Raw genomic sequence first — 27,367 nt, 5'->3', positions numbered from 1 at the left:
AAGATTATTAAAATTCACATACATGAGCTATGAATGTCCAGAAGTGGAATTTATCATGTATCAGTGATTAATATCCTGAGAAGCCCCATATTTTGGGTTTCAGGAGTCTCTTTAGGCTTGATCCACTAATATAGTCTCTTTTGGGGGGTTTTAGCCTTCTCCATTCAGAAAGCAACTGTTATTTTGTCTTGAATTGAGTTTATTCCTTCAGCTGATACACAAATCTATAAGGGTGAAGATAAGAGAGCTGAAAATTCTACCACAGTTCATCTTAACTGCTGTATTTGTCTGTTCCAGTTAAGAGTTGAAGAGCTGCCACTACACAAGGGAATACTGAAACGATTAAATGAAACCGGAGGAATAGCACTTGGAAGTGCATCACTGAACCCAGAGAAAAAACAAAAGCTTGAGAGTACACTGAAGGAGGCTAACCATCGGCTGTTAAAGGTTAGGCACGTTAGTGATATAGCTGTGGTATAAAATTTTAATCTGCAGCAAATATTTGCATTATATATTTTCTGCTATGTATTATTTTTTCTGTGCATGAAGAGACATTTGTATGCATAATGAACCTGAGGAAGAAAATGTGTACAATACACTGCTGTGAGAAACAATGACAGCAAATCAAGACCATTAGTGCCTGAAGTGATGATGTTGTATCCAGCTATACTCCCTAAATTATGGGTCTGCTGCTTAAGGGTGGAATGCATAGCATCATTTTTGTAGCCTGGTTGTTTTAAGGGTACATTATGTATTCCAGCTTTTGTGACCCAGGTGTATAAGAGGTGGTAACAAATGGCTGATTGCCTTTATGGAAACGCTTCCCAATTCTCTACTCTCCCCAACCCCAAGGTGAAAGCTGAAGCCATTGTTTCATGTTTCACCTTCCTTCTTCCAACCTTGAGCTTTGAGTTCTGGTTTCTGTGTAGCAAAGTACCAGTCATTTTGCTTTCTGGAATCTCCATACTCATGAATAGAAGGGAGGATTTTATAGTATTTTGGTTCTGAAGTAGCGCATTTTTTTGTTGAAAACTGGTAACAATGAATAGCAAATCTGGTAAAGAGAGGTAGATAATTTGAGTGCTCTCATGTAACTTCTGTACACTTTATGCTTAGAAATGGTAGAAAGCGTTGTCCAGAGGACCACCACCTAAGATATGGATTAGCCTGGTCAGAAAAGGTCAATGTAGAATCATCTGAAGGATTTCTGTTGAGACTAGTGAGAAAAATCAGAACCTGGAAAATTAACCTGTAGTATCTATTTATTAAAGTTACCAGGATGATGGGGAAAAAAGAAAGAGGGATTCATTGTATTTAGATCTGGGGAAAAAAAAGGTTAAGAAATTCTTCTTAACTACCTTACTGACAAGACAAGCTAGAATTTCTGATCAAGAATACTACATTCTGGGTTTTTTTGTTGCCATTTCTGTGAACATCACTGAATTTCAAGCATAGACCTGGGAAATAAACAAGATCTTATTTGGTGTGAAACTATTAGCTTGTTCCTAACAGAAACAGTCTGTCAAGATTCAGAATATTAGCTAATGGCACAGGCAAAAGTGGATAATAAATATTGATCACATTCACAAACTCCGAGTTAGACACATAAATCATTATCTGGGTGCTTTGACAGAAGTATATCTCTCTACAAATGGGTTTCTGAAATCAATGTATATAGAAGAATTCAGAATACTTCAAGATCAAAATACTGTCATTTACTAGCTTAAGTAAGCATTATACATAGCTGCATTTTATGCACCAGAATTTGAATATATGAGCAGTAGCATTCAAAAGACATTAGTTTTCAGGGGAAAAAAAAAATTAGTTTTAGTAAAATTACACAAATACATTTTAGTGAAATATGTAATTTTTCTCTGAGTGTAAGCTTTTACTGATTAGTCATATACCTAAAACCACTTTGCATTTTCACTTTCTGCTTGCTGAAGCAGAAGTGTTCCAGGTTACTTGTCACAGTCAGAGCAACTATGAATGCTGTTGAAAGTGGTTAGGTCTGGATGAAATGTGGGGGACAAAGCTGCTGTTTAGCAAATCATTCTCTTTACAGGTTTATGTCTCCTAGATCTAAGTAATGTTTCTGGCAATATACTAGGCTTGGACTTTACCACTTGAAAACTTCCATTCGCTCCTAAAAGAGACTAAAACCAGAAAATTGAACTTCCATTTGTGATCATTACTTAACCACATTATTTTGATCTCAGTTGTCTACCTATGAAGACGTATAAAACTGAGTTGCTTTCACTGGCCCTTGGTAGCTGAATCTAGAGAATCTGAAAAACACAGTATATTTAATGAACAGAAACTGACCTTGAAAATTACAAGACTTGAATCCATATATGATCTCTGAAGATGTTCTCTGAAGGTTTTCTATTTCCCATATGATCTTGGCAGATTTAAAAAATAAAAAATTAAAAATAAAAAAAAAGAAAGAAACAAGAGTTAAAAGCTCATTTTGAGTTTGTCACTGAATTTATCCAATTTAACTGAAGGGGAAAATATTTTTTTGTTTACATAGTTTTTCTTTTACTCAGAATTTGTGAGTAAAATCTTTCCATTTTGTCCTCTGAAACTCTAGGTTCTATAATAAAATTAGTAATAATGGAAGTAAAGTCTGCAGGCCTGATAGAGGGACATACGTTGTCTTCCCTCAGTTATAGATCTGTAAGCACTGGGAAAACCCCACAGATTTTTACTGTGAGCCAAAGCTCACAGCCATGGCATTTTTATATCAGGCGAACTTCTGTAGGTCACCTGAGGATGGTTCTGTAGTCAGTTGTTTTGATGAGGATATATTTTTTGTTGTTCCTCAAAGCACAGTGGACAAACATCATCACATAGAGATTTCTCTGGGGCTTCTCTGCCTCTCCATCCCTTTCTAAGAGTGTATCTTATGCCGTAATCCTTTGTTTCTAACTGTTTGATTTGTTTTCTGGCATCTCTGCTAGAAATAAACATGTAACAATCTACCATTTCCGATTATCTCATATTGCAGGATGATATTATTTTCAAAATACAAAACCTACATGACAGTTACATAAATAATGTAAGGTAGGCCCTTATCTGGTGTACGCTAGTGTAATTCTGTTTACTTCAGAGAAGCTGTGACAATTTACAACAGCTGAGAATGTAGCCAAATATCTCCTAAGGTTATGACAAATTTCTGTTTTCCCTTGATCTGCCAAGCAGGGGAATGGGGGGGCAACACCTGTGAGTCTTAACCTTCAAGGTGACATATTTGAAATAAGTCATGTTCAAACCTTCTTTACAGTCAGAGAAACTGTTGCCCTACAGCAATGGAAATAAGCTGAGAAAAGAAATTGAGTATGAAAGGAATTGTAGTCACATAAAAGAAGCTTTTTGGCTTTTGCTTCGATATTGTCTTTCCTTTCAGGTGTTTATATCACGTGCTGATGACCTTGAGAATATATATATGAAGAGTTTTTCTTCCTTTGGATAGTAATAATTTTAAAATGACATTTCTTTAGACAACTTTATTGAATAGTGATTCTAATAGTCTGCTACCCAAGACAAGGTTTAAGCAGAGAATGAAGATTAAATCCCACATTTGAAAGCATGACTTTTAAATTCTAGTCTGGTTTTACTTATTGTACCCTCTCCAAAGCCAGTTTTTATTGTAAAAATGAAAATAAGTTTATCTTTGTGAAGTCTTTAATAGTATGAAAAATGAAGTGGTTTATAACCATTTTTATGCCTTCACATCAAGAATTTTTCATTTATTTTCAAAGCTCAGAGTATCTTCTGCTTTGATAGCCAAGTAATCTAACCACCTAGTGCTTCAAAGCATACAAAAGGGGTACTAGGCATTGGAGTTTGTGATGAATTCAGTTCTTGTCATATACCACCTGCCAGGGCATATAACAGATCTGTAATGGGTTTCTTACCTTTTACTGTGCAGTAAATGGATTGATGGATTAGGTCTGAGACCAGTGAACCATGGAATCAGAGGTTTGCTGGAAGGAGTTTATTACTCTTTAATATTATTTTTGGTCTGGTGTCAGCCAAGAGGGATGAGCTAGATTATGTGTAAGTAAGCTGGATGCCAAAATCGGCGTTCTCCTCATTTATCCACCTTAGTCTTCATGTCTACTGTATGTATTATGAAGGTTATTATAAGCACCTGATGGAGACATTTTGTTTTGCTTCCTTTTAATTTGTCTGCTAGTATTAGAACTAATTACTAGACACTGAAGAGACTATTTTGCCGTTTACTGCCCCAGCAAACCAATTTATTGTGCTATATGGACAAAGAAAAAAAAAATTAGTCAACTGACATGGCTATAATTTGTGAACATTTTCTGTACCACCAGGAATAATATAGGTCGTCTTACCATGGTTGATCAAGTGTAGAGAAAAACAGATGGGTCCAGAAAGTGCAGAAAGACAAAGTCATAACAAGGTTATAGTTCATGTATTGTAACATGCCTTGAGTAGTAATTATTCATAGATTACCTGTGATGGCATCAAATTTCCAACATATCAGTGCAACTTAGAGTTCACAGTTGAAACTACTACAATTGTTATTTGTGAGGTGGATGGGAAAAGATCTTGGAAAATTAATGCTACAGTTTTATTTCTGTGCTTTCAATTTGAAACTAAAATAGTATACGCAGCATTTTGGGGATCAAAAAATTGATCTTTTCCTGAGTTTGCTTTCAATTAATAAGTGACCTGATTCCCTTAAATGTAATAAAGTGTTCTGCTATGCTAAATTACCTATAACAGTTTGTCATTGATTGCTAATTAGGTGTAGTCCACATTTATGTTATCATCAGATGTACTGACAAATGGCCTCACATATAGCAAAATGAAGTTTGATGCATAAGGTTGAAGTATATGTGGATTGGACAAACATGACAATGTCACAAGCTCTAAGAAACAAATATATATAGGTTTCATTCCTTTTTTTTTTTTTTGAGTGTTGCTAGTAGCTACCATTAATTAAGGTATAAGAAGACAAATTTACTAGCAGTGTAAAGGTAAATTGCTATTTCCCAGCCATGCTAATTATACAGGAATGAAGCTGTCACAGAACAGAAATAAAACAATGCTGATGATCCTCTTTTTAAAAATGTATTTTAGGACAAACTATATCAAAATATATATGCTTTTAGCTTTTCATTGCTGTTGAGTAATGTTTAAAATTAATTATTTTTCTGGAAATTTTGTCAGTCTGAAGCTTAATTTTGAAGGTCAGCTGCTTGGTGTTGACCATTATTTACAGTGTAACTAGAAAATAATGTGGGTATATAGATTACAAACAATAATGTATTAAAATATTCCTACTGGTGATAGAATAATATATGATATATGTATGATATATCCATATTTATGTACTTTCTAGTGGGTCTTTTTTGTCACTAGTTGTTAGCTACGTAATGAGGAGGGTTGTTTAACTGAAGGATAACCTTACTACATAACAGAACTGTGAAATTTCCATCAGTAACTCATATAGAACAGACCTGAATGGGGTTACACTCAGTCTTCTCATTTGGTATTTGTGTCTTATTTTCTACTTCTTATGGTTGGGCATGCTAGGGTGTCCATCTTGCTGCAAAGACAACTAAAGACTCCGGCTGTCCAGGTACACTTGAAAAGATGCTTCCTGTCCCAGTCTACTGGGGAACAGAAATTTATTCTCAACAATTGCCCTCCTTAATAATGTTTCTGTCTGGAAGAACATATCTTTTATTTGCCACTGAATCTTTGAATTTCTGCTAGGATAGTGAAAAAAATCTTTGACTTCTGAGTCAGTAATGCTGTCCACATTATAGTAGAAGAGCATCTGCTTCTAAGCAGAGGATGCCATAAGATTTCAAAAGTCTACCTCTTCTGTGCATGAGCATCTATAGGGTTTTGATGTGTCCCTATTTCCAGCTTACTATTCAAACAGGAAAAAACACTCAAGTCCTTATACCAGTAAAGAAGTTGAATATTCACAGGGAGTGAATAGGGGAGAATTAAGGAAGCCATCCTGAAGGAGACTAAATATTTTTATTTTACTTGCTGGTCTATAGGAACCCTCCCTTTTTCTGAAGCTGAAGTAGGAAATACTTGTATATTCAAAATCACAATTTGTTTCATATGCGGTGTGGAACATTAAATAGATGTAGTGGGTTGACGCTGGTGGATACCAGGTCCCCTCCTCAGCTGGACAGGGAACGGAAAAATATTACTAAAGGCTCATGGGTCAAGATGAGGACAGGGAGAGATCACTCACCAATTACTGTCACGGGCAAAACAGACTTAACTTGGGGAAAATTAATTTAATTTATTAACAGTCAAATCAGAGTAGGATAATGAGAAATAAAACCAAATCTTAAACCACCTTTCCCCCACCCCTCCCTTCTTCCTGTACTCAAGTCCACTCCCAATTTCTCTACCTCCTCCCCACCAAGTGGAGCAGGGAATGGGGAATGGGGGTTGCAGTCAGTTCATCACCTGTCGTCTCTGCTGCTCCTTCCTCTGCAGGGGGGAAGACTCCTCACACTCTTCCCCTGCTCAAGTGTGGGGTCTCTCCCACAAGAGACAGTCTTCTGTTAACTTCTCCAACCTGAGTCCTTCCTGCGTTCTGCAGTTCTTCATGAACTGCTCTAGCATAGGTTCCTTCCATGGGGTGAAGTCCTTCAGGAACAGACTGCTCCAGCATGGGTCCCCCATGGAGTCACAAGTCCTGGCAGCAAACCTGCTCCAGTGTGGATCCTCTCTCTGTGGGTCCACATGTCCTACTAGGAGCCTGCCCCAGCGTGGGCTTCCCGCAGTGTCACAGCCTCCTTCAGGAGAGGCATATCCACCTGTTCTGGCGTGGGGTCTAGGTTGCATGTGGGTATCTGCTCCACCATTAACCTCAAGGGGCTGTAGGGGCACAGCCTGCCTCACCATGCTCTTCCCCATGGGCTGCAGGGGAATTTCTGCTCCAGCTCCTGAAGCACCTCCTTTTTCTCCTCCTTCACTAACCTTGGTGTCTGCAGAGTTGCTGCTCTCACATGTTCTTACTTGTCCCTCCAGCTGCTGTTGCACAACAGGTTTTTTTCCCCTTCTTAACTATGTTCTCCCAGAGACACTACCACTGTCACTGAAGGGCTCAGCCTTGGCCAGCAGTGGGTCCATCCTGGAGCTGGCTGCGTTTGCTCTGTCAGACATGGGGGAAGCTTCCAGCAGCTTCTCACAGAAGCCATCCCTGGAGTCCCTCCCCGCCCCCCACCCCCAATCAAAACCTGGCCATCCAAACACAACACAACATTAAATCTGGGTTGTTATTTACTTGATCAACTAAAATCTGGATTCTGTTATGTTAGAATTAAGTTGGTTAGCTACTTTTTTCCAGGAATAAAATTTGTGGAGGGAAGTAATCTGACATGAGTTTTAATTTAATCACTTCCTGCATCATATGATTCATAATTTGGTTTCCATTTTAAATTCATCTTTATTCTTGAAGACAATGATGATGATAAGTCTAAACAACCGTTTATATAGACAGTCTTATAGCCTAAATCTGATGTGGCATATGCATATATTCATATAACTTTTAAATACAATGAGAAATTTTCAATTGGATTGCATTTTGTGTCATTTGAGAAAATTGTTGTGTACTGTTGTTTTCAAAAGAAATGTACAGAGCAAGGATGACGAAACCTTGCATTCAATTAGTGAGAAATGTAAGTACATTCACTTACAGTACACTTTTCACAGGTTGTGAAAAAAAACCTGACTGTGTATTTCAACTAAGAATTCCATAGATTAGTAGAAACGGCTTTTTTATTTGGTATTGTTTGGTTTCTTTTTTTCAAGACAATAAGATATGGTTTTATGATCTCGGGGAATATTGATACCATGCTTTTTTTTTTTTTTTTTTCTCTTTTCCTCTTTTCTTAAAATAAAGTTTTCTAACAGATTGTGAAAATAAGGTAAACAGGAAAGTAGGGACTAAAGTATCTGTAACCTAATATGACTATGTGAGTTATTTTCTCCTTCCAGGCAAGAAAAATAACACCTTTGGGTTTTTTCGTATCTTTTTAGGCTACACATACTGAAGGCTTTCTGGCTGTACTGATTTAAAGCTACTGAGATACTTAGATATTTTGAAAACAATGGATTGCATGTGTTAGAATACAGAGGACAATGGGAATTGGGCCCTACAGCCTACTCAGTGATCAGAAGCAGTTTTTAGTCATTTTAGCAGCTTCAGACATTAGTTTTTGTTTCACTTTATGTGCCATACTGTAAGTCATCCTAATGATCTTCATCAGAAAGGTTTTGAGACTGTTATAAAACATAAGGAGACATCTATTTTTTATTTTCTATTTTTTTGTTAGCCGATGTAATTTGAAAGGTGGATTATACTAGCTCCATGAATGTCTACAATCAAGGCTAAGTATAAGTTTTCACAATAAATGGAAGACAGTGAATTGGTTTAATTTACACTTGAAAGATTTGGTTATTTCCTGTTATAAAATAAGAGATGGTAACAGATCAAGCTTAGACTAGCAGATCACTTCTAGTCTGATTTAAGATTGCTTTGGATGTACCAGTCTTTAAATCTGGAAAATTGGCTCTAAGAGACTTTAAAAACTCGAGCCATGTTTGAAAACAACCTAAGTATCTTCACAGACCTGTGCTGGTTTTGTCCCCCAAGCAAAATATAAATGAGATTCAAATGAGGTGAGTATTGCTATGGTATACTCACAGATTTTTTTTTTTTTTTAACTGTTACTTTACCAGAACTGTATTCTACAACGTTAAAAAAAAAAAATCCAGAGATTTTGTATAATTGTTGCTTTTCCAGTTCAAAGCCTAGTTTTAAAATAATGTTTATTCTTTGAGATTTATGAGATGAAAATTAAAATTAGATTAATGTAGTTTTTAGGAGCAGAAGGAATTGAAAAATATGTAATTTATGCTGTATCTTAAAGAAAAAAATAACTTTACATAGCATATCTATTGTGTACCTATTTTGAGTTATATTTATACTACATCCAAAAGATATAAAATTTAAAGAAGGGAGTACCCTCTTTATTTTGTTTTGCATGAGAACATACCAGTGGATTACTTGGGACAAGCAAAAGGTAAATACGCTTTCTGACCATATTCATTTAGCCATCTAAAAATGCCTAAAATCAGACACCTGGAGAAGATCATATTAATGAAGGTCGTAAGCTAAACATATATATGATCTCAAATGGTATCTGGACAAGTTAATAGAAGAAAAATCTAGAAATTACTATGAAATATAAAAATTTTGTCAGAAATAATTTAAGTTCATGTAAACTTCAAGAACACAGCACCCTGTGTCGAGGAGTGGGGAAATTGTGCCATGTTAAAGTACAGTTTCAAGCACTGAAGACTGAAGGGTCATTTACTTAATAAGGGAGTAAGAAATTCCCAGGTTTTAGTGAAAGTTGAAGTGGTATTCTGCAATATAAAGAGAAAGAAAGGAAATGAAGAGAGTTCTAAAGTCCTTCAAATGCAGGACTTTTGTTAAAGACACAAGTTAAAGTTTTATTTCTAAGACAAAGATAAAAACCACACAGTTGTCTGAATAAAATTATATTATTGTATTTTGACCACAGAGAAGATGATGGTCATCCCTACTGTGTAGGTAACATAGCCTACCAGACCAGTTCATCCAGCCTGTGTTCAAATGAATGAGTCTCACAGACAATAAAGTGAATTGGGAAGGCTTTTCATTCTTTAGTTCTACTTTCTTCTTTGAATAGCAGAAACAAAGAGCTGATTGAGGAAATAATTTTGCTTATGGAATGATTCCATCTGTAAAAATGGGTGCAAACTGATTTACCTTCAGTTATATTTGGTATGTATCCTTTAGTTGCATACTGTAGTATTTTTGTGTTTGTTCTATGGAGAGTGGCATGTTTATGTTGCAGTGTACCAGAAGGTCCTGGTTCCCTCAGTTCAGGGGCCTGACAAGAGCGCACTGCCACTTCAGTCTGGCCCTAAGCCTAGTTGTCCTTCCCGTGGAAATGAAGAGAACAACTTGTGCACACTTGGGCCTTACTGCAGTGTGGGACCAGGATGCGATCAGGGTATGCACTCACCTCTGGGCAATCAGAACCACCTCTGCATCCAGCGGGATAAATGCAGCCTGGAACATTTTCTGGAGAAGCCTTTTTCCCTGAAACCCAAAGAGCCATCCTTTTAACTTTGGCAGCCAAGTTGCATAATATGAAGATGACCAGTCCCCTTCTCTGCCTATCCCCGGGCATGTTCTTTGCACAGATTATTTCATTGGTCTGTTTTTAATTTATTAACATACAAGCTCCAATATATATTTTCCTCATTTATGAGCACAGAAGTAAAAATTAAAGAGAAAGTTACACATCCTCCCAGTAAAGCACTATGACTAAATAAGTGCAGTAGCACAGCGTCAGAAAAAGAAAGTTTTTAGTGCTGTAAATCCCTGATACATGATATATTTGGATATGATACTTGACAGAGACCATTTTGATCTTGACACTTATGGACTGGAAATGCCAGGGAAGTCGTTTAATTTTCCAACTGCTCCATTTTCCTATGCACAACTCCCCTTCCAATAGGAATATTGTAAAATTAAATTACTTGGTGATATTATGATGTTCTGAAGGTTTAAAGCATTGTAAAAGTGGTAAGTAATGCTGGTTTACATTATTTCAGGAGTCCTGCAGAGAAATATACAATTACTCTCTTTTTATTAATGACATCACTGATTTTCTTTGTCTTGTTAAGTATTAATAAATACTCTTCTACTATAGTATATTGTTTACTCTCATTTGAAAGGATTAGTCATTCTGAAGTCCCTTCAAGGAAAAAGTTATGGTATTCAAAATGTTTTTGCAGCAAGCAGGCAATAATTACACAATATCAAGGGCTCTTGTTGCATACTACTGAATATTGTTGTTCTTTTCCTTTGAGACAACTTTTTGGGTATATTTAGAACAGTTAGAATTCTTTCTTCTTTATAAATCTTAGATTCTAGCTTTATTTGTTTTACCTTAATTTTGGCTTTCCAGGTGCGTTTTAGGCTTGACAATAAATGACAGCAAACATAATACTTTTAATGATAGTTAAATATAGATAGTTGGAAATTCACCACGGTATTATTTGTGGATTTCAGGCCACGTTACTGATCAACATGGAAAGACCTACAGGAAGGGAACTGCTTACAAGGAAATAGTGCAGATTTCCTAATGAGTTTGTTGCAACATATATCAAAATAATATAGCATGGTTGTCTGTTGACTGTCTTTCCTCCTCATCATTTTGTTCCTCATAGTCACCCCAACAGAAACCTCTGTGACCCCAGTGATTCCTTACTTATTGTGTTAGTTCTTACTGTGGCTTTCTTAGAAGGTAAGAAGACAATTTGTATGACTGCTCTGTCTTTGTAATCTCCCGCACTTCACATGAAAGAAGGGCAACAGACTCTGGAAGGGTTTGCAAAAGGAGGAGGAATGCAAGAGACTTCCAACATCTGACAAGACTAAATTTATATTTAGAGGGACGAAGTGAAAAGGAATTGTTCTCTTATCTTTTGAAGTTTCCATAATGTGTGTTAGTAATATGATCTTTCCAGATAATGCTTTCAGCATTTATCAAATTAAATCCCAATGTACTTAAATAGCAGCTCTCCATCTAAAACAGTAGTGAAGAATACATGGTTTCATTTTCTTAAAAGTAAACCCAGAAAGCATCTATAAATATCAGTTGGGATGTTTGTGGTGTGATGATATTTCTAAACAGGGGCAGTAAAAGCTAATCATCTTGTACGAATCTGATGCTTCTAGATAAGAAAATTTGTAATAGTTCTATTTATCATACTCTTTTTTTTTCCTCTGATACAAACTGTGAGTGGATATCTATTTCTGCTTTTATAACAACATCTTACTACAAATGTCTGAGTTATCTTGGGTAATCAACATTAAACAGATTTCTACTTTTGAAAAGTATAATTTTATTATTTCATAGAAGACTCTTCTGAATGTTATTACTCTAAATATGAAATTTGAACATCCATTTATAGATTTGTCTTTCAAATCAGAAATCCTAATGCATTTTACTCATTTTATCAAAAAGCAAAAATCTTGATTATCTTCCTCAGAAGAGATAACTGCTATAGAGTTATGAATAAATATCATGCTAATAGCTATGAGAATTCCTGATGCATTATTATTATTATTTTAAGAATATTAAAAGTTAAAGGAGTTAATGAACAATTTTGTTTCTATCCATACATTGACATTAGTCATGAGGATGTAGAAAAGAGTGAGATAAATGGGTGCATTTTCCCACATGATAAATATCTTCCCTTTTTCTGATTGTTTTGTAGTGTTGAAGTCACACAGCATTTAAGTTGAAAATTGGATATGATATTGGAAAATTCACTTTCCACTATGATGTCACATGAATTGGAATTTCTTTTAAGGCAATTACATGTTGGGATTTATCCCTGAGAGGTCCAACATGATATTGCTCTTAGTTTTGCTCTTCCATTGCAACATTTTCTGAATAAAAACTATCAAGTATGTCAAACAATTAAGGTGACTGGCTCTTTAAAAAGTTTTGGTTAAAAGGAACATGTCAAATATTCTGGTTAAAATAAACTCATGACTACTGGACCTGGAAACCTGACTAAGATGCTAGATATCTCTTTTTCTCTACCAAGTAGTTAGTTTAACTGTTGTTACATTGCTCATCGCTATTTCAGTGTCTAACTCAATTTTCTTTCATTAATTACCACCTCAGAACACCAGAAAATTATATGGTAGTTGTTTTTGTAAGTATGCACAAATAGGATCTGTAACGTATTCTCAACATTTTTTTACTTCTGACCTCAATGGAGATTGAGGTCAGGTCACTTACATCAGTGATGATTCACCTCACTCCTTAAAACCCATCACTATGATGATAGACGCCATCCCCATTTGATAATATATCCTTTTGAGCCAGGAGACTGTTGAAGCTGAGCAGATCATCTCAGACATTTCCCTCAGGACCCATTAGCATTTTCTCTAGCCCATAATATTTTTATGGTGTTCTTTTTGAATTAATGTATCTATTCATAATCTAAGTGGCAGGACTCTTCTATGACCACTCCCAACTAAAATCTACAGTAAAGGTAATGTAGTTAATTTAAAGCAAATTCAAAGGTATTTTGTACCAGATTAAAAAGTGAGGATGAACTAGATTGAATTGGTGACATAACAAATTATTTAACAATAATCCACAGGATACATAGGAAGATTTTTATATTAATCATAACGACTTCAGATATGTGTTCATAAGCCCACATTGTTGCTCTGTTCACTACACATTAAACTTTAAGCAAAGAATTAAAAATGTTTATGAAATACAGGTATGCAGGGGTAGAAAGTCTGTACTAGCCAATGAGACCATAAAATGATGATTAATTATGTGTATGTATGTATATATACAGTATATATCATACTATCTGACCATCTTAAAATTCCTTTTTATTGTCATTTGCTATATGAATCTGGAATATACTCATATATTTAAGAAGTTTAGCCAAGTACTCTGAATATAAAAAATACTAACTGCCAAGACATTTGTGCTGACAGCTACATTGAGGTACTATTCATATATCTGAATTACCAGATTTCAAATATGGTACTTTAGGCAAATCCTTACACATTTTTCTACACTGCAACTATGTATCTGAGACAGATTTCGCATATAGTGAACAGTGGTTCACATAACATCACACACCAATGAATGGCAATGGTTTAGGCAGCTTTGGTTCCAAGACAGACACTGCCACTGTAAGTCAAGTGTTTCATGCATTTCTATTAAGGAAGACTGTAGGGACCTAAAAATCAATGTTTTACTATTTGCTGTTTATAAGATGAAGTTTATTTATATAGGTCTGTCTGTATTGCAACATGCCTATAATTAAAATTTCCACAAACAGAATAGTCTGAAAGAGTCTTAAATTTAAATCTCTCCTTCCCTTTTCCCTTCCTTTTGCCTTGACTATTTTGAAAACATTTATACAAAAATGCATCATCATCACTACCCAAAGAAAGGGCTGTTGTTATGATACTGAACTTAATTGTGCAATGAGCACTGTTAACTAAAGTAACTGCCACACTCTCAACTTTTCTATTAACTGCATGTTTCTTACAAATGAAAAGTTATCACCTCCCTCAAATTGCGAAACCAGGTAATTCTTAAAGAACAACCAAAAAGAAAGCAAGTTCATTGTTAGTTTTCTGTCAGACATCTCAGCTCAGTACTTGGCAGGCAAGATCACTCACTAAAATTGGAATACCAACAATTTTTTTTATCCTATAACTTTAAACTGAATAAATTTTTTGTTGCTACGAAATGCTATAAATGTTCAGCTGTAGATAAAATTCCAACCCATTGGAATTTATCTACACTGTGCAAAGATAATGCAAAAACATCCCTGTTTATTTACTGTGGAAATAATACAGTTTGTCTCTACAATCATTATTTAACCTACTGCTCTATGTAGCTTATAGCCAGAAATTGCTACTTGATACTGATTTTATTGCTGTGTCTTAGATCCATCTGTATGCTTTTCCTCTACCAAACAAAACACTAAGGATTTTTTTTTTTTATTGCTTATAGAGAATTCCATGAGGAAACCCAATAACAATTCTAAGTCTATAGCTTGCATTTTAAGGTACTACATGTTCTATAAATATTTGTAATTTGTTTCACTGCAGTGCCTCTTGGCTTCATTTTGCTTGTCAGGCATTCTGGCAGATGACAGTTTTTAGAAAGCTCCACAGCAGTTTTGCTAATGCTTCTGGGAAGCTTCTCTCAGATGCAGGCAACGGCATGGAAGAAAGTATCAATATGTTTAGTTTAGCTACTGACTGACTGCCACTGTGAGCTGATTACACATGGAAGTTGAGCTTTCAGTACTGGACATGTTTTTGAATGTAAAGCAATCAGATAATGTGATCTTAGGAAGAGGAAAAGGAGGGCCGCAGAAAAGGATGATGAGACAAAGCAACAGGCAGGAAGAACTACGTCACATGGAAAGTCCAAAAGTGAAGGTAGGACTACTACAACTTGCTAGATCATGAGAAGAGGTTGCTCTGTTTATCATGCCCTGTGAAGTAACATTGTGTTTCCCTGGAACACTGCAACAGCACATCCAGCTCTATGATGAGTAGTACTATGGTCTGCCATTTTCTCTTCTCCTCCCAACATATATGCCAGGCTCTGCTTTTCGTGGGAAAAAAGCTTTGACTGCTCATGCAGGCTACCAGTACTGTGGGGCGAGTGCTGGAGCTTGCTTGCCTCACAGGCTGTATGTAGCCTGAGGGATATGTATGGTATTACCTGCTGTATACCAGGGAGAGAACAATTAGGACATTGTACTTTTATTTAGAAATCATTTTCCTGTCAGAATATCCTTCATTAAGAGTCAATAAAGGAATCATGCTGTAAACCCTTTGTAGCTGCTTGAGGACTTCTGGAACTAAGAGAGAAAGATGAAAGAAAATCAGGAACTAGATTACTTAGCAGAGATTTAAGGTGGAGAGTCTTGTGCTCAAAAAGTGCCCTTGACAAAGGGAAATCACTGAGAGAGTAGAGAGCAAAATGAATGACAATTAGTTATAAATATTAAATATAAAAACTATACAGATATTCAGAAGACTGTGATATATAGTCATATTAGCATGCAAGAAAAACAAAACAAACCATTGGGGTGGGGAGATATGTTTATTTGTTTTTTACAAATCTAGACAGCCAGATGAAGCAGAAAATTGTTTGGTGCATTGGATTTGTGGACTGCTTTAGTATTCTTCATCAGTGAAAAAGAAAGATTTTTTTTAAATATAAATGAAACTTGAGAATATGACAAATACACTGTTAAGAAGATTTTTTTTTTAAAAAAAGAAGCCAAAAAACACATGCCAAGATCATATCCTGAGAGGCTCGTAAGGAAACATGAAACACTAGCCTACCTAGCAAATAAAAATCTTCTATACATGTTTTCAGTAACATGCTTTCATCTTCCTCTAATAGTACAGTCTTTACTCCAACTTTGTCAGAGACACCATAGCTCATAAATATTCATTGTTTTAAAGAAATTACGTAGATTTTGTTTTAAAGTCAATATTGAGTTTGTTAATGAAAATGGCTCAGTTAATTAACTAAATGGCATCTTAAACCAAACTTATATGAAACTCTTTCTTACACTGATTGTTTTTCATGAAGAAATGATGCATAAAAATTAACTTCTCCCCTTCCTATTTTAAATCATTCTTTTGTACATGCTCTAGGGGTGGTGATTTTAAGCAGATAAAACTTTCTGCACAGCACCTGAAAAAAATGCTATTTTATGCAGTCATCTTACTAGTGTGATGGAAGTGTCAGTTGTGATTTATCAATAAGTCTGGATTGCAGCTTGCATTTAATTGATAATAAAGAAATAAGTCATAATAACTGAGTTCTGACTTGGACAACATAAAAACCTTTTTTTAGTCCAGTATGCTGTTGGCTGATTGCAGTGTAGTCACCTGTCTCCTTTTTCCTAATATTGTATTCTTGCAGAAATGAATAGCAAAGCAGAAGCTGCTGCTTGTTTTACATTTAGTAAGGAAAACAATTCATACAGAAAGCTATATATTCTTCATTTTTCTGTATGAAAACAACTGTAATTTTTTTTTTTTCAAACCTGACACTACCATTTATGCTATATTGGAAGCCTACTTCTGTAAAGTGCTTTGTATATCAGAGGGACACTCCCAAGCCAAGAGTACAAGAAAAACATTGTTAACAGTCTTCACAGATACCCCACAACATACTTTTGCTTATATTCATTGCATTTTATTATAATTTATCATATTATGCATATCAAGAAAACTATATTATAATCCACTGTCAGATTCTTCAAAATAAGATCATTCTATAAGTGCTGGTCTGTTATTGAAAGTTTAGTGGGGCAGATATCAAGAGAAAGAGGTACCTTATTTAATATTGGGGGGGGGAAAAACAAAACAAAACAAAACAAAACAATACAAATTTCCATTGTTGTTGAAATTTGTGATTTCTCTTCACTCACCGTTAGGAAAATTCTCCATATTCTTTTTTGACAAATGACATGTTGAGAAGATGCATCTCCTCATCTGTATTCCCAAGCAGCTGGATAATAGTGGCATTAACTTCTCTTTGGTCATTTCAGGTAAATAGGAAATGACCTTGACATTAAATTGTGAGAGAGAAGGGAAATATTAAAAGTTAGTCATTGGTCACTTGAAATACAATGTATGCAAGTCACTTCAGTGGCTTTCCTTTTATCAGGTGGCAGCTGCTGATAATGATAGTGATGGCTTACTACTAATACAATTTATCAGCTTCATTCATTTGCAATAATATTTCTGACCTCTGCAAAACTATTCCCCGTTGTTCATTTGTTCTCACTGTCTCTACCTAATTAGTTTCAACTTTTATTTTGAGCATTGCTTCTGAGTTACAGGATTGAACTGTAACTCCACAACTATTATTTTAATTTATACTGCTTTAATTGAATCTGCTTTCTGGATATTCATAAGGAATTAAACAGAACGGGTACACAGAGTATGCTTTTACTTTGGGTGGCATACTTTATACAACTTCTTCCTCCCTTTATATACTTATTATTATCATAAGAATTGGTATTCCTTTCCGTCTACTCAGCTCTAATTCGTGTCATAGTGCATGCACACAACTGTGTATAGACTGAAAAATAACTATCTAAAGCTAAAGTAGGAAATAGCAGTGAAAAACTGGAGCATGTGAAATGATCAAGATGTATACTGCCAAGCTGAGCATATGTATCGTTTTACACCAAAGTAATCAGATTGGTGTGGGGATGGAAAGTACCTAGTAGTGTATCATTTAGGCTTCTTGTGAATGAAGATCATCCAAGACATGAGGTTCAGATGGAACAGAAACAACCAATGTGAATACTTTTAGAATTCATAGGGAGAAAAAATGAAAATATTTAGAGAAATATCTGGACTTTTAATTACTCACATTTCACACAGTATTCTCATGTTTTGAGAGACGTTATCATTTCTATGCTGGCAATTTATTTGTGGTTTTGGTGTTTTAATGAAATGAGCAAAAATTGGAATACATAAAATTATATAAATGGGAAATAGTCTGATAGTTTAAGAATAGAATAAAATTAAGTGTTATAAAGACCAGTGTCGGTAAAATAGGGCTTTTCTACTGTTTCCCAATTTAGAGCTTAAATCTTTTCTACTATTCTGTTACTAAGCTTCTAATTAATCTAACTTAATTAACACTTGAACTAAAGTACAAAATTTTAGATGCATCACATGCTTTGAGATTAATGTTTTGACACGTATCATTGAAATTATATAGTCCTTTGATGTTGAAAACAGAATTTTTTCTTTGAAGGAATAATCCATACTTTTGTTGTCCTTTGCACTTGCAAATTTACTTTCTTCATTTGGTTGCAAACCACGGTATATTTTCAATGCTGATCTGCTGCCAAATAAGGCAAAGTTGAAAATATTTAATTTATATGCAAAGGACTAAGCTAGAATTTTAGAAAGATATTCCAACTGAAGTTGTCCTTTATTCAGTTATTTTCTTTTGCACCCTGTCTTCCTTGTCAGCTTATAACACTTCTGGCCTGTTCTCAGTCTTAGGCAGATCTGGGGGAAAGCATCTCTACCTCCTCCCCTCAGCAGCTCAGGCGCAGGGAATGGGGGTGCAGTCAGTGCTGTTGCTTCTTCCATCTTTGGTGGGGGGAGCTTCTGGAGCTTGTTCCCCCTGCTCCATCGTGGTCCCCCTCTCACAGAAGACAGTCCTCCACAAACTTTCTGCGACGTGAGGTCCCTCCCATGGGGTGCAGTGTTTCCTTACACTGTTCCAGTGTTGGACACCAACTTTCTCCAACTGGAGTCCCTCCCATGGGCTGCAGCCCTTCCCAAGCTGCTCTGGCGTGGGACACCCCCTTATGCTGCAGTCCTCCCAGTGCTGAACTAAAACAGCAGGGTCTACCTTTTCTCACAAGATTGTGGCCTTCTTTGGGCACAATCGCCTTGATCATCCATGCCAAACACAGGCCATAAATCAGTGTCTGCTCCACTGTAGACCTTCATGGGTGACAGGGGGGGGCCGCCCTGCCATCTCACCACAGGATACAGGGGGGTCTCTGCTCCGGCACACCTCCCCACTCCTTTCTTCCTCTGTTCCTCCACTGACCTTGCTGTTCACACATCTGCTGCAACTCCTCACCATATCCCTTCTTAAATACATTATTGCAGAGGCACAGCTGATTGTCTCAGTTTTGTTGCAGAGATGGAGCCGACTTGGAGCTGGGGGAGCTCTGAGAAGCTTCTCACAGGGGGCCACCCCAATATCCCCCTCCCCTGCTACCAAAAAACCCCACCACTCACTTAAACCCAGGACAACATCTCACATATTTGTCCTGTTTTAACTCTTCTGCAGGTGTTGCTTTATGGCCACTGTTTCAATTGGTCTTCCCCCTTAGAAAAGGACTTCAGCCTTCCCCTGATAAAACCTAACAGTCTTTCTTAAATAGGAGGAAAAGAAATAAGATATCAAAGGGGATGAAACTGAATACACATTGGGTACACCCTGAGACAGCAAATGGATGAAAGGAGGATGAGGGAGGAAGGAGGCCAAAAGCAAAAATGTAGAAAAGAGAACTGGAGTGGGACACTAGCAATTTCTCACTCATCCCTGGAGGCATCCAAGAACTTGTACACAGAGCACAGAGAGAGCAGGGCAGTGAGACGGCTGCAGGGTCCCACCAGCATCAGGATCCCACCTCAGTGGTGGAACTCCTAGATCTGTGAATAACAAGCTTGAAAGACTGTGAGTAAAAAGATATAGAAGATTCTGGAGGGGCCCATCTCCTTGTGTACTGCTCTGCCACAGAAAGGGCAAAAATCTGGACACCCAGTGGTCATGTCCATGACTCCATAGAGTTTTTCCCAAATTATGGTTCTGGCGTGCTGTAGAATTAGCTCAGGAAACAAGCTGTCCCTCAAGAGACTGTCTGCAGCAGTATCTTGGCTTGATAGGCAGACTTGTAATTACCTGAAACTCATCAGGCTGTAATTTTATTAGCCACCTTGACAGTTTGATGATGGAGTACTTAAAAAAAAAAAAAAAAAAAAAAAAAAAAAAGCGAGCAAATGAAATCCATGAGATTTAGAATCTAAGATTTAAGAATCTGATTCCCACACAGTGGCATGTAGCACATTACCTGGATTTTATAAGGTATTCCCTTGTTAAATGCTTCTCTGTGCTTATCTGTAGCCCTAACCTGAGTTTGAAGAAAGTCCTTTATTTATTGATTTACTGTTTTTTTATCTGTCTGGTAAAAGTAGATGACATTACATTTCTGTATATAATTAACTGATTCATATAGACTTGGATTTCTTTTGTATTTTTCTATTAAAAATTTTATAATCCTATGTTTGTGTTATAATTTTAGAGCAGGAGCCAACTTGTAAGAATAGGCTGCTTTTACTTATATCACAGTTTACCTCTTACCATAGGTGGGATTTTTTTTGTTTCCTTTTCTTGTGTGATTATTTTTGAAAAGCATAACTTGAAGTACATTCTGCCACCAAACCTAATCTTTCATCTTCTGCTTTTCTGAATTGAATATACCTTAGTATATAATTGGTTACTTCCTCACCTTCTGAAAACTGTACACATTTTTCTTTGTCTTGTGACAGACCCCAATATGCTAATATAAATTAATTTAAATTTCAGATCTTCAGAAATCAGCTTGGATTTTTATCTGCCTATGACTACCTATTTACTTTCTGCAGTATTTCTGTGGGAACTTGTTTACATTAATATTGAAGCTACTAAATATTGGAGATTAACATTCAGAAGTTGTAAGAAAGATGAAACTAATCTTCTGTGAAATTAGGCCAAGGTCTGCATAGATGTTGAGTTAACACATAAGGGAAATTAATACATTTTAAATTGTTTTCTTTTGTATCTGGGGCCATTCTGGAATAGCAGAGTTCTTACTGTATTTAACAAGATTAGGAAGATAGAAAAAGTAATTAGACTCATGGGTCAGTTTATATTAAATAGGATATTATGTGTTGCCTATATTGAACAATGGAGATAATTTAATATATGTCAAATCAACTTCTTGAATTATAAATATCACTTAAGTACAGTCTAATAAATCATACGCAGAGTATATGTAGAGGGGGTTATTTTAGTACCAACAAATCACCATTTACAAACCAAATTTGTAAAGAAAAGTGCATGTCATGAGACAATTGTGTTCTTCCAATTCTCTCAACACGTGGTTGTTTGGTTTTGTTTCATTTCGGGTTATTTGGTGGTTTGTTTTTTTTTAGTAAACTCCATTGCTTTCATGTCTCTGATTTATGGTTTAGATTTATTTTCTTCTGTAAAATACCATCATTAGGAACTAGAAGTTAGTACACAGCAGTAATACTAATTTAGCCTGTCAATATGATAGCAATGCTTCCATTAATGCTGCTTAACTTTACAAGGAATTATATTTTACGTGTATCAGGAACCTCATGTTTTGCTACTTTTAAGAGGATTGCTTTAGGAAAAACATGTGCTTAAAAACAATGAACATTGGGAAACCTCATTTTTCTTGATATGGAATTCAAGAAGTCAGGAAAGGTTCGGTATTCAAATGATCAATTTCATATTTTCACTATTGTTTTTACTGATTAAAAATTGACCTTTAAAACAATTTCAGACATTGAGATAACACATTTTTTACCAAAAAAATGAGGAGCTTGGTGATGGGGCTTGGGTTTTTTTTTCTGTTTTGTTTGGGTTCAGAATTTTTTTGTGTATTTTTTAGTTTTGATTTTTTGATTTATTTTTGTGGTGGTGTTTTTTGTTTTTTCTTTTTTGTTTTTTTTTTTTTTATTATTTTTATTTTTTGGGTCTTTTTTAGGAGAGAGTGTGTTTTGACTCACTTGCAAGAAAGCTACCATAGTAGTTTAACTGGTGGGTCTATTCATTCCTTCCCCTCTTCCTACTTGTGTATAAAATTTATGTTTTAACATTTTATAGAACTGTATGTGTGTGTAGTGTTAAATTGCTTTATGTTACTTTTTTCCCACCAAAAAACTGGCTTCTGGTATTTTTTTCAGGTATCCAAAGATCTTCCAGAGAAACAAAAAGAAATAGAGATTCTGCTAAAGGACTTCACTGAACTTGATCAACAGCTGAATCAGGTGATACTGTGGGTAACGCCTGTCAAGAACCAGCTGGAGCTTTATAACAAAGTGGGTCAGCCAGGAGCTTTTGATATTAAGGTAAATTTTATTCAATTTTAAAAAAGCATCAGGATATTTAGTGGTCAAAAAGTCAGTTGCAACATTAGCTATATAGTTTGTATTAATAATATATCTTTGAGACAGAAGTCAGCAATAGTCCCCAAAAGTTCAAAGTTCCATGAACTAATGTATACTCATTCTTTTCCATTAAGTTGTTTCTAGTGATAGGGCAGTTTAGAACCACTAGTTCCAAGGTGAAATATAATCTATTATTTTTGTCATATCATATACGTGAAACAATAACCCCAATAGCTGTTACATCAAATTTTAATTCAAAGTGAACTAAAATTCAGAATATCAGTGCTGGACCGTTTAAGCTAATTTATTCAAGTTAATATGACTACATGAAAATCAGAACAGTTAAGGCCATAAGGAAAGATATCTAACTGCACAGGTAACGTTCCAGTAAACAGTAAAGCTGACTGTCTAGTAATTGTGACCAAAATATTTGCAATCTGGTCCTTTGTACGTATTTAGGTATATAAAAAAATGCCTGTATATTGGTTGGGTGAGGCCAGAGAATTAAGGATGAAAACCACTGCTTAGAATCTTTTGGCCTGCAGAGTGTATACTTAGACCTTTTGGCCATGCATCTTGTCTATGCATGTATGAGCTTATCATCACATAAACTGGGGAAATATTTAAAATACAATAGCTTATTGAAATCCATTAAATTTATTTAGTTTATAGTAGCTGAGTATCTTGTTCACCTGGATAAAGATTGAACAGAAGACACTGAGTTTTGTATTGATTTTGATGATGCAATTTTCAGTGAGAAAAAAAAAAAAACTGTAAATATTTAAAACTTTTATTGCATTGCATGAAATGGAATAATACCTGCTTCTGAAGTTGTGTCATTTTGCTGAGCATGTTTATTAATTTCATTTTGACTTAGATTCTTTTAAGGAACTGTTTTAATGCCAAAACATTTTATGTCAGACAATCACATTATATAAAACAGTGAATCTCAAGTGCTGTTGCAGTCCTATAACTGGCAGAATGAGTTCAGCAATGACATTCATTCCCTTTTTAAAAGACAAAATTACTGTAGCTCTCTGCAAATGTCTGTATATATACTAAATGAGTGATGAAATTTTGCTTTCAAGAAAATTATCCTACTTCCTAAAAAAAATTTTTAGATGAGTCATCCATTATTTTTCTTACATTTTTCCATTTCTGTTTCCTTTATTTCTAGAATGATTCCACCATTAAAGTTTATATAAAAAAAATAAAACAGGACTAAATTGCTAAAAATTATGAGTATTGCTTTTCATACTGCTTGTGAAAGAAATATTTTGTTTGTCTCTTTCAGTTCTCTTATGATGATGTAGCAGGAATAGTTATGAAAACCTGTTGAAAGAATAGTAAAAAAATAAAAAAGGGTAGTCCTGAAATGGTGGGATGAACTCATGTATGTCTAGAAATGTGGGGGAACAATGAGGAACATCAAAGAAAAAGAAATAAATTTTCCCTCTGTGAAAGACCCTAACATATTTTTTTCATAATAAATTTAGATCGCTTAAATTTAAAGCTTAGCCACATTTGATTGTAGATGGAACAGTTAGTTGTTTGTAGTACTGTAAAGGCTGTAAGCATATGAAGCATGTTAGCATTTATCTGCATGTTATCTACCTGGATTGCCTTTAAGAGATGTAGATTTAACATCTTAAAATGTTGTTGATTCATGGTTTACCCAGACGGATATTCTTCAAGGAGAGAACCTCTTCCATTAAAAACTCTATATGAAATATTCCTGAAGGCAAATGGAATTTTTATAACCTCTTTAAGATTAAGAGTAAGAATAGTAAGAGTTTTGAGACTGTTAATCATGACAAAACACACAGCAAAAATGAGTAAATATAATTCAGCAAAGAAGACTATTTGTGAAAATATTCAATGTTATACTCAACTTCAAATGCATATTTCAGAACCACGATAACATGCTGTCCTACACTGGGTCAAGCATGTGCATACACATACTCTCAAATAATTGTTGACATGATTATGTTTATGTGTATTTTTAAATTATTATCCTGTATAGCTAATGCTACCTTTAAAAAAATAAGGACATTTGCATGGTTGCTAATGGAAGGGAGGTATTCAACAAAGTCTTTTCCCCTGGTGTTCCCAAATACTGTATAAATATTCAGGATTTCTTCTACCACTGTTTTAATTCCTTCACCAATATCCAGAGAACACTGAAGTATCTTCTATAGAATTGAATAACTCCTTTTTTCAGAAACAGTTGTGACTCTGTTGATCATCTAGTCAAATTAAAAGATTATTGTTACTATTCTTAGAAAAGAGATGGAATGAGAAATTTTACAAATATTTTTTTTTTTTTTATATTCTAAAAAGCTGGAATATATGAAGAGGAGGTTTAAAACTGACAATCGAACTTGTGAATGTAACACTTGAATGAAAAAAGCGAGGTTCATGTAAGCCCTCAGGAAAATCAGGCTATTTTTATTATAGGATTTGACATAATGGTTTACAAATTTTGATTTCAGCTGGGACATTGTCTTTTACGAAATTTTTGTTTAGTGCTCTTCATACTATTACTAAGCCTTTGAGGTAATGTTCTTCCCCCTGCTGAGCCATTAAGTCCTCTTCTATCTCTCTTGTTTTCTAAGTTATTTATTTGGGAAAAGAGTTCCAAAACTAACGTGAGTGGCAAAGATTTGGATATAGATTTTAATTACTATGAGGATATTAATTTCCAAAAGCCACAAAATATTGAGTGTTAGAAATTTTCTGGCCTCAGAAGCAAGTGGACGTCAATGATGAGAAGAACATGTGGAGTGGGATAGGTAGGAGAGAAAGAGGATGGGAATATGTATTTGTTTTAAATGAATTTATAAGGTGTCTTTAATGAGTTAGAATTTTAAATTAAAATAATATTCCTGTTTTAAAGCAAGCTTCTTGCATTTTTCAGTGGTAGCTGAAATTAAAACTTGATACACTAACCAAAGTGCATCTAAAGCACTAGTTAGAATTATTCTGAAAGAATTTTCCAAAATACAGTGATTTATTTCTTTCAAAACTGTAGTAACCTTTACTTTTGGCATGCAGCTATAATCTGATAACTAATATCACAGTTTCCTCCATAAATCAAGGGCTATAATAAATTCATGTCCTTATCAGATAATCTGATTTAACCTTTTAAGTAATATTGATCTGTATAATACATGCATAATACATACATAAGGGAGAATATCTGTGAATTTCACTTGCACAGTTCATACTGATAGCTTGCAATTTCCGTGAATTAATACTAATTTAAAAGCTCATACATTTTTTCTTCTTGTTCAGGAATCAACTATTAAAAATAATTAAGAAGTCCCTTAAATTTATATTTACTTAAAAGAAAGATGAAATAAAAGCACTGGTAGTTAACCTTCAGTGGTTGCACAAAAACAATTCTATGAGAGTAGCAAAGGTGCAAACAAAGGAGAAAATATTACATATTGTTACAGAGAGCTTCACAAAACACTAAGACTTTTAAGACCCAAATACATAATTGTGATTGGTGACAGGTTGAGAGAATGAAATTTCTCCTGTAGCTCTTAAGACTACATCTATATTAGTATTTAACAAGTGGTCAGGACTATTTTTTTTGTCCTAGAGATCAACTGATTCAGCACAGCTCACATCCTTTCAGCAACAATCTTAACCCCAGAGAAGACAGTTGCATCCAAACAGCCTGTTACTGCACCTGTGGCTCACGCTCACCCCTGACTGTGCCTGGGCACTGTCTCCCACAGTGCAGTTTGGCCCATGCCAGAAGCAATGCTCCCAGTTTAATGGTGTGGGCAGTCATGCTGCAGAGCTTGAGCATATGCCCTCTCCCTATTTTGTTCATTATTCCTGGCATCACGTAAATACTCAGGGAAGGATGCAAACTAGTTACATGAAAGGGAGAGGTTCAGTGTCACTGGCATTTTTCATTTTCTGTGTCACTTGACTAAGTCATGAAGTCCCCTTCTGCTTTCAGATGATAGCTTTATGGATCTGTATGATCTCAACCCAGGGCGCTGTCTGTACGCTTCCATGTAACATGAGGTTATGGACATAGTAGCACTCACTCTTTGGGCAGCAGGCCCACTAGTAGTACTAAAATCTTTCACTTAGCAGTTTTTCAGTTCCTGAAGAGTGGTCTCATGCCTCTGCCTTTGTACATGCCCTTGCAATGCTGAATCCATACTGGTACCACTGATTGTGATTGTGTCCAACCAATGTTCTGCAGCCTTCCTACATCTTGGATTTCAAAATCTCAAGTGGTGTGTCGCCCTTGCATTAGCACAGGATGACATAGTGGATATTCATGCCCAACGTGATATAATCACTTAGAAAAGCCTCTCTGTCTGTTCCATCACATTTATTAACCCTTTATTAGAGAGGCATTTGCAGGTGAATAATTACATAGCATCATATCAGCCTCCTCCAGCCCTACAAAATGTTTCCAGATGCTTAATATCAGTTGTTTCCTAGACTTGTACCTGGAGTTTAGTACAAAAAGTAGATAGTGGAACAGGCTTCTCTCCATTTCATTATAATGCAACTAGGAAACAAGAGATAAGAAGATGCAGACATAAAGAGATGGGAGAAGTCCAGCATGTTCCTTGGTCATCATTGTGGAGTAGGACCTTGGGAAACATTTTAGCTTCTAAAGTGTGTACATATTTGAGTTTTAAAAGCAGCAAAAATGTTAAGAAAAATGTAAACACTATGAAATTGTTGAAACAAAACCTTTTAAAATTATTAAGTCCCAAGAAATATATTGTAATTTATAAAAGCATTTCCTATAAAATACATTCCCTGCTGAATAGAAAATTTTGTTTTCTTTCACCCCATTCTGCTATCACAGCTTTACACTTACCTTAAAGCATTACAGCGTGGCTCAGGAAACCCTAATGTACTTTATGCCAATATAATTTGTCTTCATAATTTTCTTGACCAGAATTGAGAGGCTGCAGTGCCACAATTAGAACCCAGGCA

The 27,367-nt window shown here is 35.4% G+C and overlaps 1 protein-coding gene across 19 annotated transcripts in view; it reads left to right on the top strand.

Moving 5' to 3' along the window:
* The window catches only part of DMD (dystrophin), a 1,076,492-nt gene that overhangs the window by 656,943 nt on the left and 392,182 nt on the right, over nucleotides 1-27,367 (top strand). For all 19 annotated transcript variants that reach the window (XM_042788288.1, XM_042788292.1, XM_042788293.1 and 16 more), the window contains 2 exons: nucleotides 298-447; nucleotides 22,184-22,348. In XM_042788288.1, coding sequence (XP_042644222.1) covers nucleotides 298-447; nucleotides 22,184-22,348 — 315 coding nt within the window. The remainder of the gene's footprint in view (nucleotides 1-297; nucleotides 448-22,183; nucleotides 22,349-27,367) is intronic.

This window comes from Tyto alba, unplaced genomic scaffold (assembly GCF_018691265.1).
Source record: "Tyto alba isolate M040663 unplaced genomic scaffold, T.alba_DEE_v4.0 Super-Scaffold_14, whole genome shotgun sequence".
Lineage (NCBI taxonomy): Eukaryota > Metazoa > Chordata > Aves > Strigiformes > Tytonidae > Tyto > Tyto alba.
The sequence above is the reverse complement of the archived record's forward strand: the minus strand, read 5'-3'. Positions and strand labels throughout refer to the sequence as shown.